The 14,481-nt window shown below is 49.9% G+C and overlaps 1 protein-coding gene across 1 annotated transcript in view; it reads right to left on the reverse strand.

Moving 5' to 3' along the window:
* The window catches only part of PLB1 (phospholipase B1), a 123,896-nt gene that overhangs the window by 77,715 nt on the left and 31,700 nt on the right, over positions 1 to 14,481 (reverse strand). The window contains exons 8-14 of the mRNA XM_077774045.1: positions 14,305 to 14,356; positions 12,198 to 12,284; positions 9,259 to 9,321; positions 8,398 to 8,477; positions 8,038 to 8,113; positions 6,577 to 6,672; positions 5,442 to 5,498 (exon numbers count right to left, since the gene is read on the reverse strand). Coding sequence (XP_077630171.1) covers positions 5,442 to 5,498; positions 6,577 to 6,672; positions 8,038 to 8,113; positions 8,398 to 8,477; positions 9,259 to 9,321; positions 12,198 to 12,284; positions 14,305 to 14,356 — 511 coding nt within the window. The remainder of the gene's footprint in view (positions 1 to 5,441; positions 5,499 to 6,576; positions 6,673 to 8,037; positions 8,114 to 8,397; positions 8,478 to 9,258; positions 9,322 to 12,197; positions 12,285 to 14,304; positions 14,357 to 14,481) is intronic.

Raw genomic sequence — 14,481 nt, forward strand, 5'->3', positions numbered from 1 at the left:
TCTCTCCCTTTCCCCCACCATGTTTCCCCCCTTCTTCTCCCCCCATGGTCCTCAGTTAAGTTCCTCCTAATCCTCCTATATGTGCAAACATATATTTGTCCTTCTCTGCCTGACTTATTTCGCTCAGCATAACACCCTCAAGGTCCATCCATGTTGCTACACATGGCCAGATTTCATGGTTTCTCATCGCCATGTTGTTTCCATTGTATAGATAAACCACATCTTCTTGATCTATTCGTCCGTTGATGGACACTTAGGCTCTTTCCATTTTTTGGCTATTGTTGAGAGTGCTGCTATGAACACTGGGGTCCATGTGCTCCTATGCATCAGCATTTCTGTATCCCTTGGGTAAATTCCTAGCAGTGCTATTGCTGGGTCATAGGGGAGTTCTATTGTTAGTTTCCTGAGGAACCAGCACTATGCATTTGAACAAGCCCCGCAGGAGACCCCAGTGCAAGCCCCCGGTGAGGCCCATGCCTCCCCGGCAGGAGAGGATTCGGTGATTCTCAGCCCACCCCTCCTCACGTTACTGAAAGAGACACAGAGTGCCAGACACGCTGAGCTGGGACTTGGACCCTCAGAGAGGAGAGCAGGGATGGGAAGGAAGGGCAAACACGAGGCTCTCGTGTAAGCATGCATCCTCTCCCCACAGCTCCCCTTCCTCCTGTGGGTGTAAGCTCCCGTCCAGGAGGCTAGAAAGAGCCTCTGTTACCTGAACACTGCTTACGTGGCTGAGTGACACAAGCTATGGCTTCTGGTTCAAGTCTCAGGTCTTGAATCCAGAGGAAGAGACACAGGGCACAGCACAGCCCCCCACTCCCAAACAACCTGAGCATCTCGGGGTTCAGGAATGAGCAATGGTGGAGCCAGTGCGGGTCTAGGAAATTACTTAAATGATAACCGAAGCCTGTGGAACGGAGCCATCAAAAGGTAGACAGTGTGTCAACAAGGGCCCCAGCAGATGATAAACCCAGGTGAAAGTGCTGAAGAGCACATGGGAAAATGAAGGCAGTTGAAGGATTCAATGAGGGAGAGCTTTTTTTTTTTTTTTTTTTTTTAAGTTCCTTTTGTTGGGTTGGGGCACCTGGGTGGCTTACTCAGTTGGCGACCGACTCTTGATTTTGGTTCCGGTCACAATCTCACAATTTATGAGATCGAGCTCCATGTTGGGCTCTATGCTGACAGCATGGAGCATTGTTGGGATTCTCTCTCCCTTGCTCTCTGCCTCTCTCAGGCTCATGTACCCTCTGTCTCTCCCTGTCTCTGTCTCTCTCTCCATCTCTCTCAAAATAAGTAAACATTTTTTAAAAAGTTCCTTTTGTTATTTTTAAATGTTTATTATACATAAATAAACACTTGAATGATGCCACAGCTTTGAGAGAAGAACAGATTTCCTTTTGCACCCCTATTTTCTCCCATTTGGGAACCTCATGTTCAGCCCTACTGACCACAGGTACTAGACTCTTGGGACACCTCTGTTCCTCACCTCCCTTCCAATGACTTAAAAGGGGGCACAAAAGGCAGGGGGCTGTGGGACAGAGCACCCTGTCTGGCTCAGTCACAGGCTCTGCCATCCTACATGAGGATTTTAGATTCTTCAGCAATATCTTATCCCAACATCTTGCCATAAACAAGAAGTGAGGAAAGAACTTTACCCTTCCAGGGATTAGCTCTTCACCCAAATGGACAAAGTCAGATAAGAGAGTGTAATTAACCTTTTGGAAAAAGGGTGGCAACCTTTTAGCTCGAAGGCCGGAGGAAAAACTGGGGTCCCTACCTTCTTTCAGATTTATTCTGCTTCTGGGCACTCCTGAAAATGGGAGGTCCCGCCCTTAACATTCAAGTCAGCTCTGAAAGGGAGTGTTTGGTGGCCTGGTGTCAATCTGGCCTCCCTTCTTCTCTTCTCTGATCTCTCAAGAATATAATCAATATAGAGTCTGGAAAGAAGCTCTGAGAGAGCCACTCTTTAATAATTCTGGTAGAATGGATGTAGCAGAGTCCATTTTTTTTAAAGGACCTTAAAGACGGGAGATTCATAGGCTTGAATAAACACTTTCCTTTAAGAGCCTTTCCCCAAATGTCTCTTTATCAGTCACCTACATCCTTCCCGCTCCCCTAATGCCCCTTACACCTGCCTGGACCCTCTACGCTCCTCTGTGCTCAGACAGCCGGAGAATGAGGCAGCCAGGCCAAACATCCCCTCCCACTGTCCCTCCACCTGACCCCTGTGCCATGCACAAGTTCATGTGCACTCCAGGGGCAGCGGGGCTGGTCTCTGTACCCTTGTTCCACATCTCAGTCCTGGAATCACCCACATCTCTTCTCCATAGCTTCCCTGCCACACTGGAATTAACTGGAATGTGGGAGAGATGACGTCAGACATTCTCTCCCAGGAGAATTCCCACTCCGCTGAGCAATTCCTGAGGGAATTGCAGGGCTTGGCATGCTGTGGGGGTCTGCTGGAAGGATCTGGGAATGGAGTTCCCCAAAGGTCGGTTTCTTCAGAACTAGTGTTGCGTAAGAATCATCAGAAATCACTGAGGAGGCGGTGATGGTGGCAGAAAGGACCAAGGGAATGAATTACGTCTTCAGTACAAAACCCTCCAGCTTCGTGCCAGGAGCTCAGCTGCCGTCTGGGGATTATGCTAGGGCAGTGCCAGGGTTGCTTCAGAAGCAGGGCTGCTCTCTTGCCGGTATCTGGAACTTTCCTTTGCTGGCCCTCCTCAGAGCTTATGTGTATCCTCGGGCCTGGCCAGGGAGAGCAGACATGGGGGTGGCCTGCACAGCCGCCTCCACTGGGATGTCCGGGGACAGGGTGGGGGAGAAAAGGGGTAGAACTTGAGCCCCTGTGGTCACAGTGATTGTGTGGGGCCCTTTCTGCTCCCCACGTAGAAAAGTGGCCCTTATTCAAGGCCCTCCGTGTCTGTGAATGTGGGCTTGGATGGACATACCTGGCTTTCATCTCTGTGGTCTCAAGTTAAGCCCCACACAGCAGAGACTCAAGGAGATAAAGGCAGAGACATGCCTGCCCTCCTTGCGTCCCTAGGAAGACACAAAAGTGAACCCAAGGGTGAATCACTTGTGTATCTTGCCTAAGCCCTCTGAGGCTAACTGAGGGTCATCAGAGGGAAAATAGAGGCCTAGAAAGACCACCCAGCTCACAACTCACCTCAAAATACAACCAAAAACACAGGTGTAGCCAGAACTCAGGGTTTCTGGCTCTTTACCCAGTACCCTTTGCCTAGACCTGTTCAACTCCTAATTTCTTATGGACTGAACCATGCCTGCAGGAGCTGTCCATCCACTCTCACAGCTATGTGCACTCTGAGAGCCACGGATGGTCTGACGTTTCCAGCCATGAGGAAATCAGGAGACCAACACACCCAGGGAAGCCCCTCTTTCTCTGCTGGCCAGGGCACAGGGACCTCGAGAACGCTCATCGGGAAATGACTGGTAGTTGGGTGGACAGGAGAGAGTGGAGGTAACTGCCCACCCAGGAAAGCTGCCTCCTCCCTCCTCTGAGCCCTGTGACACCTACTATGGCATAGTCCTTTGGCCTTGAGTCTGTTTCCATATGTGTACCTGCTCGGTCTCATCCTCATCCTCACCCTCAAGTGGGTTGTAGGACACTGTGGTGCCAGGTGCCTGTGTCTATGTGCAGGACGACACTCAGGCTCAATAAAGGCAATTATCACTGTTGCCGCTGCCACCAATGACAATCAATAGCAAGATGAAGGGGCAGAGAGAGAGAAGGAGGGGGAAGAGTGGGAGGGAGGGTGTTGGGGAGAGAGAGCAAGAAGAGCAAGAGAGAGGAGTGAGAGGAGCCTTTTCCCTGGATCTGTTCGTTCTGGCATTCAAGGTACTTCATTCATTCTCGGGGACTCCTTATCTGCATGTTTCCTCTCTTATCAGACCAGCCTCCTACTGCCTCTTGCTAATGCCTTGGCTCCTTTTCTCCATGCCCTTTGCTCACAAAAGTCCTCTTGCCTGGGAATGCCCACCTTGACCTCCTCTGACACATCTTACAAAGCCATTTAGAATCCCATCTCATAGGGTGCTCCTGACCTCTTGCTCATGTCATTATTGGGTACACAGTCCAGCACGTCACTATTGGCTGAGGTCAAGGTCATTCTAGTTCTTCTGGGTTGCCTGACCTTTCCAGATGCACCCTAGGTTCAATGAGGACAGTGGTCATTTGGTGTGTGTCCTGTATCTTCCTAGGACCCAGCCTAGGGCGGGGCACGTTGTAGGTGCCCTTGTGTTGCTTGGGAGTGAGTTGACATAGGAGGAGGAGGAGGAGGAGGAGGAGGAGGAGGTTTGGCTGAGCTGGAATCAGTCCTCCCTCAGTGAGAGGGTGGAGGGAGGGTAGCCCCTGCAGGAAGGGTCACATTCCTATTCTCTGCCCTTCATAGGAGATCAGCAGCAAAGTGGTTTCCTGGGGGAAATATCCTGCCCAAGGGTCATGCCCACTAAAGGGTCCTTATTCAAAGAAATCAGAAAAGAAACCACTGCCTTCTCCGTAAGAGAGTGGGATTCTTGCCATGGGCCATCTGGGGACCTTGCCTACCCTCCTTGCTCCTGGGTAACATGTGTGAGTATGTGGGCTAATGAATGCAGCTGCTCATGGTCTCAGCACAGCATATCAACTGAGGAAATGGGAGGAATTTTTCTAACCAAGGACAAAGAAAACCAAGTTCCTATCACTGGAATACTAAAAATAGGGCAACTTGGATGGAGGAAAAGTGGCAAAATCGGGTCTCCGTATGGTGCCCTGGAAATGTTCACAGTTTTGAGGTTATATCCCATCCACTGACTGAGCCCAGCTGGCCCTGGGGGGCTTTCATAGTCTGGGGAAAGCCTGTCACATAGTAAGAAGGGCCAACACATGGTGAGTGAGTCCTCACTGAGGGCCAGGAGTAAGCCATACACAGGACATGTGTTGGATCAGGGGTTATGATAAGGGTTTTGTAGAAGAAGAGCTGAGACCTTATATTCACACAGCTCGTGAAGGGTGGAATTAGGAACTGAACCCAGGTCTTCATCATTTACAGTTCATGCTCATCACAGGCATCACCCTGTGCCTTTGAGCCACACAATGGTGAGGGAAATCTGGGCTGGAGCTGCTATGCAAACCCAGTTCCCAAGCGAAGTGGCCTGTGCAGACTCTGAGGAGATGCCCGTGCCTCTGGGAAGAGCAGGACAGTGGTACCCCAGCCCTGGGACGAGAAGGTGAAACTCCCAGGAGGTCAGACCTGGGCTGTCACCAGGTGTCCCAAGGGTCCTGGCGGCCCAGAGTCATCATCCTGGGGTCCTGCAGGCATCCCGCAGCCCCTCTGCCTGAGCAGTGGGCACAGTGGGTGTGGAGGTGGGGGTCCTGCCTCCCTTCCTGCGTGCCAAAGCCCCAGCTGGCACAGCAGCCCCCAGCACCCCCAGCCACTCACCATGCTGTTCCAGAGATTCAAGGCGAGTGTGCGGGGATCCTGGAGTGGTTGATCCCCCTGAAATAGAACCAAATAAAAACCTGTGTTTGCCCCTAAGAATGGTGACCTGCTGCACACTTTGGACCTCCCTGGTAGAGATGGGGTGGCCCTGACCAGACTCTCTAAGTCCCAGTGCCACCATTATTGGTGGGCACTTAAAGGACCATGTCTGGGGTCAGGCTCAGAGGTGAGGGTCTGCAGGGCCAGGTCAGATGTCTGGTTGCTCTTCATTATCATAAGGTTATACATACTCAGCTAAACAGCAGAAAGAGCAGGTGACGGGGAAGTGAATTGCGTGTGTTCTGAGTGGGGTGGGGGGATGGGAATGAATATTTCTCCTTTTCCTTTTAAACCACTATTTGAACATCACTGAAGCCCTGGAGGGAAGAGACAATGACTCCAAAAGGCAGGACCCAGGAGCCTGGAGGGAGAACCATCCCAGATGCACAATGCTAAAGCCTTAGAGGGACCTTGCTGGGCATGCACGAACCCCCCGTAGTGCTCATGGTCTGGGCAGCCCTCGTGGGGCAAGAGGCATTTGCCCAGTGACCTGGGGGATGGGTGGGGGCAACTCCAAGCCCCTCCCTTCCAGGGATGGATGTAGAGTGTGCAGGGGGACGAACATGGTGTGCTGCCCTGAAATTCTATCCTGAACAGTCACAGTAGCTCGGAGGAACTGAGGGCTTCCCAGACACAGGTGCTGCTCCGAGCTCCATACATGTATTTGCTCATGCAATCCTGACAATCACCCTAGAGGGAGAGGACGTTAGTAATGGCCTTGAACTCACAGATGAAGAGCCAAGGCACATAGAGTGCAAACAACTCACCCAAGGTCACACAGCTGGCCCATCCCAGAGTCAGGGCCTGTCTGGATGGAGTCCATGTTCTACCTTTGGGCTCTTGTGCCTCTAAGAACCTGCCTCATGGGTCTACTCAACCCCATGGCAAAAGAAAGTAGAAGAGAATACGGCAGCGTTTCTCCCCCAGGACTGCTTATGCTAGGCTTGTGGAAGCCCAGCTGGCCTGTGGCTTCTGTGGAGGCAAGGGAGGAAAGGGGGAAAGCTGGTCCCACCTCCTCACAGCCCCTCTCACTCACCAAGGCTGGGGTCTTGTAGGAAAAAGGCTGGAAGACCACTGCGAAGGACTCCTGCTTGTTGTACTTGCTGGAGGCCAGGAGCTGTTCCCAGCTTTCCTGAAGGAGGGAGCAGAGGCGTGTGGAAACTGAGCCCGAGCAAGGCCCAGCCTGCCCCATCCTCCCACCAGACAGTTCAGAGCCGCTCCTGGGGCAGAATCACCCATCTGTGCCCTTCTGAATGAAATGCTATTTGGAAGCCCCCCCCCCATCCCATCTCATACTTCATGGCCCTCTGATGAGCTACATCAGGTTTTCATTTTCCTCTGAGGACTCAGCATCACATACTACCAGAGATGGACCTGAAGTATATTCTCTGGGAGCTCAAGAAGTACACACCAGCCCAGGACGAGCTAGGACCCCCACGTTCTCCTCAAGGGCTGGGTTCTGTAGAGGGATTAATGTGCCATTAACTATTCCACAAATGTCATTTCCAAAGTGAGAAGTGCCGTATATAACTTCATAGATGACTTTCTTCTTAAATAAAAATCATGTTAGGGGTGCCTGGGTGGCTCAGTATGTTAAGCGTCCAACTCTTGGTTTTGGCTCAGGTCATGATCTTATGGTTTGTGAGTTTGAGCCCCGCGTCCAGCTCTGCATTGACTGCACAGAGCCTGCTTGGGATTCTGTCTCTTACCCACTCTCTCCCTTTGCTCCTCCCCATCCTCTCAAAATGAACAAAGTTAAAAAAACATTTTTTAAAAAATTATCGGGTTAACACACATCAGGAGGAACTTGTGCTTTGAGCTGTTTGCTGAAAGGGATGATGGCACCCCCTAGCCATCCACACTCCCTTGGGTCTCTTCTCTAAACTAGAATGTTCATCCTCAGGAGTCCTGCCTTGCCCATGCACTGTGGTCTGGGGAGCAAGCCCACCCCGGGCAACAGCAGCTCACCAGTCACATGCATGGTACAAGCAGTGATGACAACAGAAAGCATTTCAGAAGGAATTTGCAAAGTTCTTCCTGATTTTTAAGTTTATTTATTTATTTTGAGAGAGGGTATGAGCTGGGGAGGGGCAGAGAGAGCGAGATTGAGAGAGAGAGACAGAATCCCAAGCAAACTCTGTGCTGTCAGCGCAGAGCCCAACACGAGCCTGAACTCATGAACCATGAGATCATGATCAAAATCAAGAGTCAGGAATCTGACACACTGAGACACCCAGACACCCCTTCATCTGTCACTTTAGGTTCCACCACTGTCCTTTGCTCCCACCAGTATTTAGTCCCCACTGTGCAAAATACCAAAGTATCGCCAGGAAGTGAACGAAGGGTAGCTCTCTTTGGTCCCTGACTCTTAGTCCTCAATTCAGTGGAAGAGGTTCGATATTAACAAGCTTGCTCCTTCTTCTTTCCTACCATCCCTGTTCTCCTCGGGATCACCTGCCCCCATGGGCCAACAGCCAGTCTCCCAGGGTGGGCTCACCTGATGGGACCACTGTGTCACAATCTCAGAAAGCTTCGAGGTCTCCCCTGAGTATCTGCAGGGCTCATCTGCGAGGCTGCCGGGCAAAACAAGCCAGAAATGAGAGTGTGGGTGCAATGCCGGCCATTCATGCTGCCCATGGTGGAAGAAGGGAGCTGGCCGGGGGTCCCTGGAAGTTGCTTAGGGAGGATGGAAAAAGTTGGAAGTCTTAGAGGTGCCGGAGAAGAAAGGAGGCACACACTGGGGAGGATGAGGGGAGGGTCGCTGTCATGGGATTGATGTACACAAGGTGCCCCATGCCGTGCCTGACACATGGCAGCCAATCAACAAATGCTGGTCTCATTTCACTTCCCTTTATACCTGAGATGAGTCCCTTGGTGCCAGTGAGAAACCAACAGAACCTCAGAGAGATCCACCAGGTTCACAAATGCTTTGGGGACCTAGGAAGATACGAGGAAGAAAATGAGCCTTTGCAAGGTCACCACCATTGCTGCCCAGGGGCTTCTCTGGAACCCTTGGTCTGAGCCTGTTGGGTGTGTGGTTGAACATGGCAGTCCTCTCCTTGGTTAAACACCTCCTTTGGGATGTGCTTGGCTGGGATCTGTCCAAAGCTGCCAGCACTGCCACTGTGGAAAGGTGTCATTCACCACCCCTCATGGGGGCAGAGCACCGCTCCACCAGTGTCAACAGGGGAGTAGGACCTTGGTGGCAGCGGGACTGTAACCCTGACAGAAAAGCTGCCTCCCTGGGGATCAAAGCATTGGGCTGAGAGTCACAGAGCTCCCCTGGGTTCCCAGAGCTCCCCTGCTCATCACGTCGGGCTAGAGAGGGAAGGCCCTTGGCCATCACTGTCTCAGACTCAGAGGCCTCAGGAAAGAGGAGTGTCCCTGAGACCCCAGTGAGAAACTGTGCTCTATCCCTTCTTCCTCCCCAGAAGGCTTGCTCAGAACTATTCTTGGATTGCGAAGAGCTCTATACCTGACCCGGGTTTTCCTTAAAAGGTAAGAAGACTGGCTCCTCCACACCCTTGGTTTTCCCTTGGGTCTTGGACTCACCCCTGAATCCTTTCTCCGTATCTTAGCGGAGAACACTGGAGAATAAGCTGGAATCTGCCCCATCAGCCCTTGGAAGGACAACTTCCTCCCGGCTGTCCAAGGCATCCATGGGGAAGGGAAACTCAGGGCCCGTGGTCCCTGGGCACTGGGGAGCTGCAAGTCTCACCTCTTGGTCCAGGTAGTCCAGCACCCCAGCTAGCATGTGCAGGCTTCCCACCGCGTGCCTGTGCTGGGAGAGGAGAAACGTGCTGAGGGCAGGTGGGGATGGGCACGTGGGGCCGAGGATGTGCAGGCTCCTGCTGGCCTGCCCCCTTCTCTCCCCGCCCCCTTATCTAAGTCCTTAAATCCAGGAATAATTGTGCTCCCTCTTTGGACCTGACTTTCTTCAGATCAAAGTGATTCCATCAGCCTCTGGGAGGAAGTCTAGTCCCAGGGTTTTGTCCATTCTCTGACTTCCCTACCCATCGTCCACCAAGAAAAACCAGACTCTCTAAAATGGGAAGTTCTGGGGGTGCCTGGGTGTCTCAGTCGGTTAAGCGTCCAACTTTGGCTCAGGTCATGATCTCACGTTTCGAGGGTTCGAGCCCCGTGTCAGGCTCTGTGCTGACAGCTCAGAGCCTGGAGCCTGTTTCAGATTCTGTGTCTCCCTCTCTCTCTGACCCTCGTCTGCTCATGCTGGCTGTCTGTCTGTCTGTCTGTCTCTCAAAAATTAATAAAATATTTTTAAAAAACCAAAAAAAAAACCCAAAGCCTATCTTAAAAAAAAAAAAAGAAAAAAAAATCACTTTATCTGAAGAAAATCAGGTCCCAAGGAGGAACACAATTACCCCTGGATTTAAGGACCCAGATGGGCCTCAAAACTTCTGCATGGCACACTTTTATCAGATGCTCCCCTGCCACATGGGCCCCCTGGGGAGAAAAGGGTACAAAGGAGAGAAGCTGAGCCAGCACCTATTATGAATATTTAAAGACACCTCCTACCCACCCAATTGTTTGTTTGTAATGAAAATATATAAGCAAACAAAAGGACCTCAACAGTCAACCCTGGTTTACCTTTTCAGGGTAAAAAAAAAAAAAACTAATAATAAATTTTGCGACAAGACAAACTCCTAAGCAGCCTGCAAACCAGCTGTCCCCTGAGGCGACATAGCTCAGACAGGAAGACACTGAAGGCCCGCCTAGTAGCTGTTCTGTCTCCTGGGGGGACACAGGCAGGGACTCTGGAGACAGCTGCCAATCACTCGAGCTGGAACAGCGCTCGAAGGGCAGCTCCGACCCTGCATCCCTGCTTTGATGCAAAGGTGTCCTCTCAAGGCTGGGCTAGCCCTCTGTCACTCTAGGCGGCAATAAAGTCTTTTGTTCATTTCCTGCAGTCTAAGGGAGTCTCTCCAGGAGTATGACAGTCAGCATCACACCTTCCCTTCCGAAGAGTCTTGGGAATTGCCTAGAAAGGTCCCTGCTGCCCATCTGTACCCAATTCAGGGCATCCCTCTTCCATAGGGAACCCGGGGATCCCTGTGTCCTTTGACCCCTATGTCAAGCCCTGCTTTAGAGACACCTTAGTCAAGGTGGTGGCAAAGGAGTATTTTAGCTTTGACTTTAATGTGTTAGTTTTTTTTTTTTTTAAGGCAAAAGCATTTGTGCCTTGTTTGTCTAACTAAAAATAAAAGTAAATAAGACATAATGGATACATGCATATGGAAATGCGTTGTGTAGGCAAGAATGCTTAAAGGCATTAATACACGAAAGAATGCAATAATCCATAATGCTTGAATAGGAGATAAAGTGTATGGAAGGAATTGTGAATGAGTGTGAGCATCAGTGAATGCATCCAAACATTAAAAAAAAAAAATCAAACAAATGCTAGCATAAACAAACTCGTTATGAATACAATAGCATAGCAGATGCCTGCATGTAAGAAGGAAGGATGAATTTATGTATCAATAGATAACCGATGAATGGATGGATGGGTGGATGGATACACAGAGGAATTCAGCAATGCTTAATTGCTTGAGCACTTCAGTGCATGAATGCATAAATTCATGAGTAAATGTTGGTGTGTAGAACGACCCAAAAGGGGAGCAGAGAATAAACAGGGAGTGTAAACTTCACTTGGCATTGGAGAAAACAGAGAGTAAAGTAGAAAAATAAATTTTCAAGATCTATATGCTACAAACCCAGGAGATCTGCAGGAATATTGTTCCATGAAAGCTGATCAGGGGAGGTGGGCCTCGCTCACCAATCTCCTAGGGCTCAACATCGGTAATGGAAGGGGGGCCGGGGTTGATGGTGGGGCAAGAATCAGTGAGAGCATGGGGCATTTGGAGGAAGGCAGGAGCATATGTTGTGGGAGAGGAGCACAGGAAAGAAGACAGCACCTCAAGAAACTTCACCCACCCATGCCTGTGCTGTGGCCTGGTGGGGGCCCTGGATGGCGCCGAATGCGCAGTGGACAGATAACTGTGCTGCCAAAAGTGGCTTACGTGCCCAGGACTTCAGGCTCCTGAGGAGTCTGTGTGCCATTTACGTCACCACAGCCTGGGTATCTAAGTCACCCCTTATACTTTGAACTGATCCTAGCCAGGACTAATCTCCGGTAAAGACTTAAGTCATAAAGAGTCACCTACATTAATAATAGACGCAGCCGCACATTTCACACCCAGTTCCCAGGAATGCTGAAGAGCCTGGAAGTTGCGGTTTACCTCCGTAAATACTAGCTTCCCCTTATAACTAGAGCCCATGGGTCCCCAGGTGACAAGAGCATCCATATCCTGCTTTATTTCCCAAATTCAGCACTTACATACAAGCACAGCTACAAGAAGCGAGTTTTAACTAGGAAGCTGATTTTCCTTAGTCGCAGAGTGATTACTAACTCAGCCTCTCTACACTTCAATTTCCCTTCCTTGAAGGACATGTCCTTCCTTGAAGGACAGTACATTAAAAATACTGCCCCTGTATATGGCTCTTGGGCCCACAGATCTCTAATACCCATTTCTTTATCTGTCTGTTGCCCAAGCTCTGAAATAGCTGCTGACAGGTGTAGACTAGGCAGGTTTAGGGTTGTCCCTGCTGTCCCCATCCTCTGCCTCCCAGCCTCTGGCTTACCTGTTGGGCGAAGGGACAGAGGTGACCCTGGCTTGTGTTACTGAAAAACACATTGATGAGCTTCCAGTCATTTTGAAAGTCAAGTTGCTGAAAAAAAGGACAAAGCATAAAAGGAGAGAGTGGTAAGACCTAGCACCAAGAGAACTTTTTCCTTTCCTTTTTTGTTTTATTTATTTCTGAAAGAGAGAGAGAGAGAGAGAGCACGCGCAAGAGCGCATGAGTAGGGGAGGGTCAGAGAGAGAGGGAGACACAGAATCTGAAAACAGGCTCCAGGCTCTGAGCTGGCTGTCAGCACAGAGCCTGACGCGGGGCTCAAATCCACGAACTGTGAGATCATGACCCGAGCCGAAGTCAGACACTTAACTGCCTGAGCCACCCAGGCACCCCAACTTTTTCCTTTTCAAGTCTGTCCATTTTATTACCCGCACCCATAAAATCATGTTTATGAATTTTGTTTCCAATGAAGAAGTACATGGTGGGAATCTAAAGTTGTATCACTGCTCTAGAAGGCAATTTGGCAAAATGAATCAAAAAGTATTTTTTAAGGGAGTACCTCTTGATCTAATAATTCCATTTCCTCAGCATATATTTTAAGGAAACAAGGATACATGAAGAACTCAGCTGCAATGATGAAGCCTTGTTGATAAGAGTGAAAAATTGGAAACAACATAAATGTATAAAATAAGGGGATTGCTGTATAAATTGTGGAACACTCATAAGATGTAGTTGTTAAAACAACGCTGGAAAATGTAATTATTGTCATGGGAAATATTACATCGAGAAAAGCAGGTTATAAAAAGCAGCTACATCTAGTAACCTCCCTATTTAATAAAATATATACAGATATATGTGCTTACAAAAAATACGGAAGGGAATATACATCAAGTTGTTAACAGCAATTATCTCGGGGTATCAGGTTGAAGGATGGTTTTAGTATTCTTTTTGTTTATCTTTGTTTTCTGATTTTTCTATAATGAGCATGTATTGGTTGCAAAACCAAAAAAAAAAAATCCTTTTCATTTTGTTTTTTAAGAGGTACACTTGAGAAACCTTAGACTGCGCTTTAGATTTTAGCTCTAACTAGCTGTGTGAACTTGGGCAGGGCCCTTGACCCCTTAGGACTTCAGTTTCTTCATCTACATGTAAAATTATGGGATTAGATTCAGGATCTCCTGGCCATTCTCCAGAATGTTATGAGTATTCTAGAAATTCTGGAATTCTCCCAGTAAGGGCAAACACTTAGTAGCATAGCGCCTGAACCTGTCACTGTTCCCGTATCACCTAGAATGATCTAGCTCTAATCCCTGAGCTCTGCAATGAAGGCATGGCTGGCCCCGATAACATCTTGCCTTGGTTCCTGGGGGTAGCAAGGCTTGCCTTGATCTGGTACTTGCCCGTAAGGAGGCCACAAACGATTGGAGGAGGCTTATTACAAACTCATATGCGTAGAGAGCATTTGGGCTGCTAGGAGAATGGGTTTGCTGAGGGCTGGAAGCTTGCCCCTGGCCCCAGCACACATGCCAGTCTCAGAGCCTGGGCCAGCCTGCACGCTGCCCGAGACCCCAGCATGTCTCATACAGGACTTCCACCTAGGAACTAAAATGAATATGAAAATATCAGCAATCGTCACCTCAAGGTCATTGGCTATAGGCTTTCATGAGGGTAACACTTCTGTGCCAGGCACATCTGACACTCCATTTAAGCCTCTCTAAGCCTGTGCTGTAGCCTCTTTTATTACCCCCATCTCATCAATGTAGAAACTGAGGCCTATAGAGGTTAAGGGCCTTATCTAATGTCACACAGCTAATAGGCGGAGAATTCAGGATTCTCACTCAAACCGCCTCCCTCTGGAACCCAGTCTCTCAACTGTCTCCCCCAGCGAGAAGTCATTTTCATCTGCTGACTTATGGCAGGACCGCATTGTGAACCTAAGAAGCGGCCCTATGTTTTTCAATGGACTCCAGAGGATCGCTACAGGAGAGCCCAGACCACACTGGTTGCTGGATGCTGGGCACGGTGGCACTGGGGTCACGGGCCCAGGGTGTTTGGTCTGATCACCTCGCAGCAGACATGGGTAGCCCGGCCTCGGAGTCAGGAGGGTCCCCACCTGGTTCTCCTTCATGCTCCGCACCAGTCCTTCTGCCTGTACCTGTAAGTCTCTGCAGGGAGGGAGGGAGCAGAGAGGAAAATCAGTTCAACAGAGCTTCGTAGAGGACTGGAAGCTTGCCCCCGGCCCCACCGCAGGTGCCGCTTCAGAGCCCGAGGCGAGGCCGCACGGCAACCC

This window comes from Crocuta crocuta, unplaced genomic scaffold (genome assembly GCF_008692635.1).
Source record: "Crocuta crocuta isolate KB4526 unplaced genomic scaffold, BGI_CrCroc_1.0 scaffold246, whole genome shotgun sequence".
NCBI lineage: Eukaryota > Metazoa > Chordata > Mammalia > Carnivora > Hyaenidae > Crocuta > Crocuta crocuta.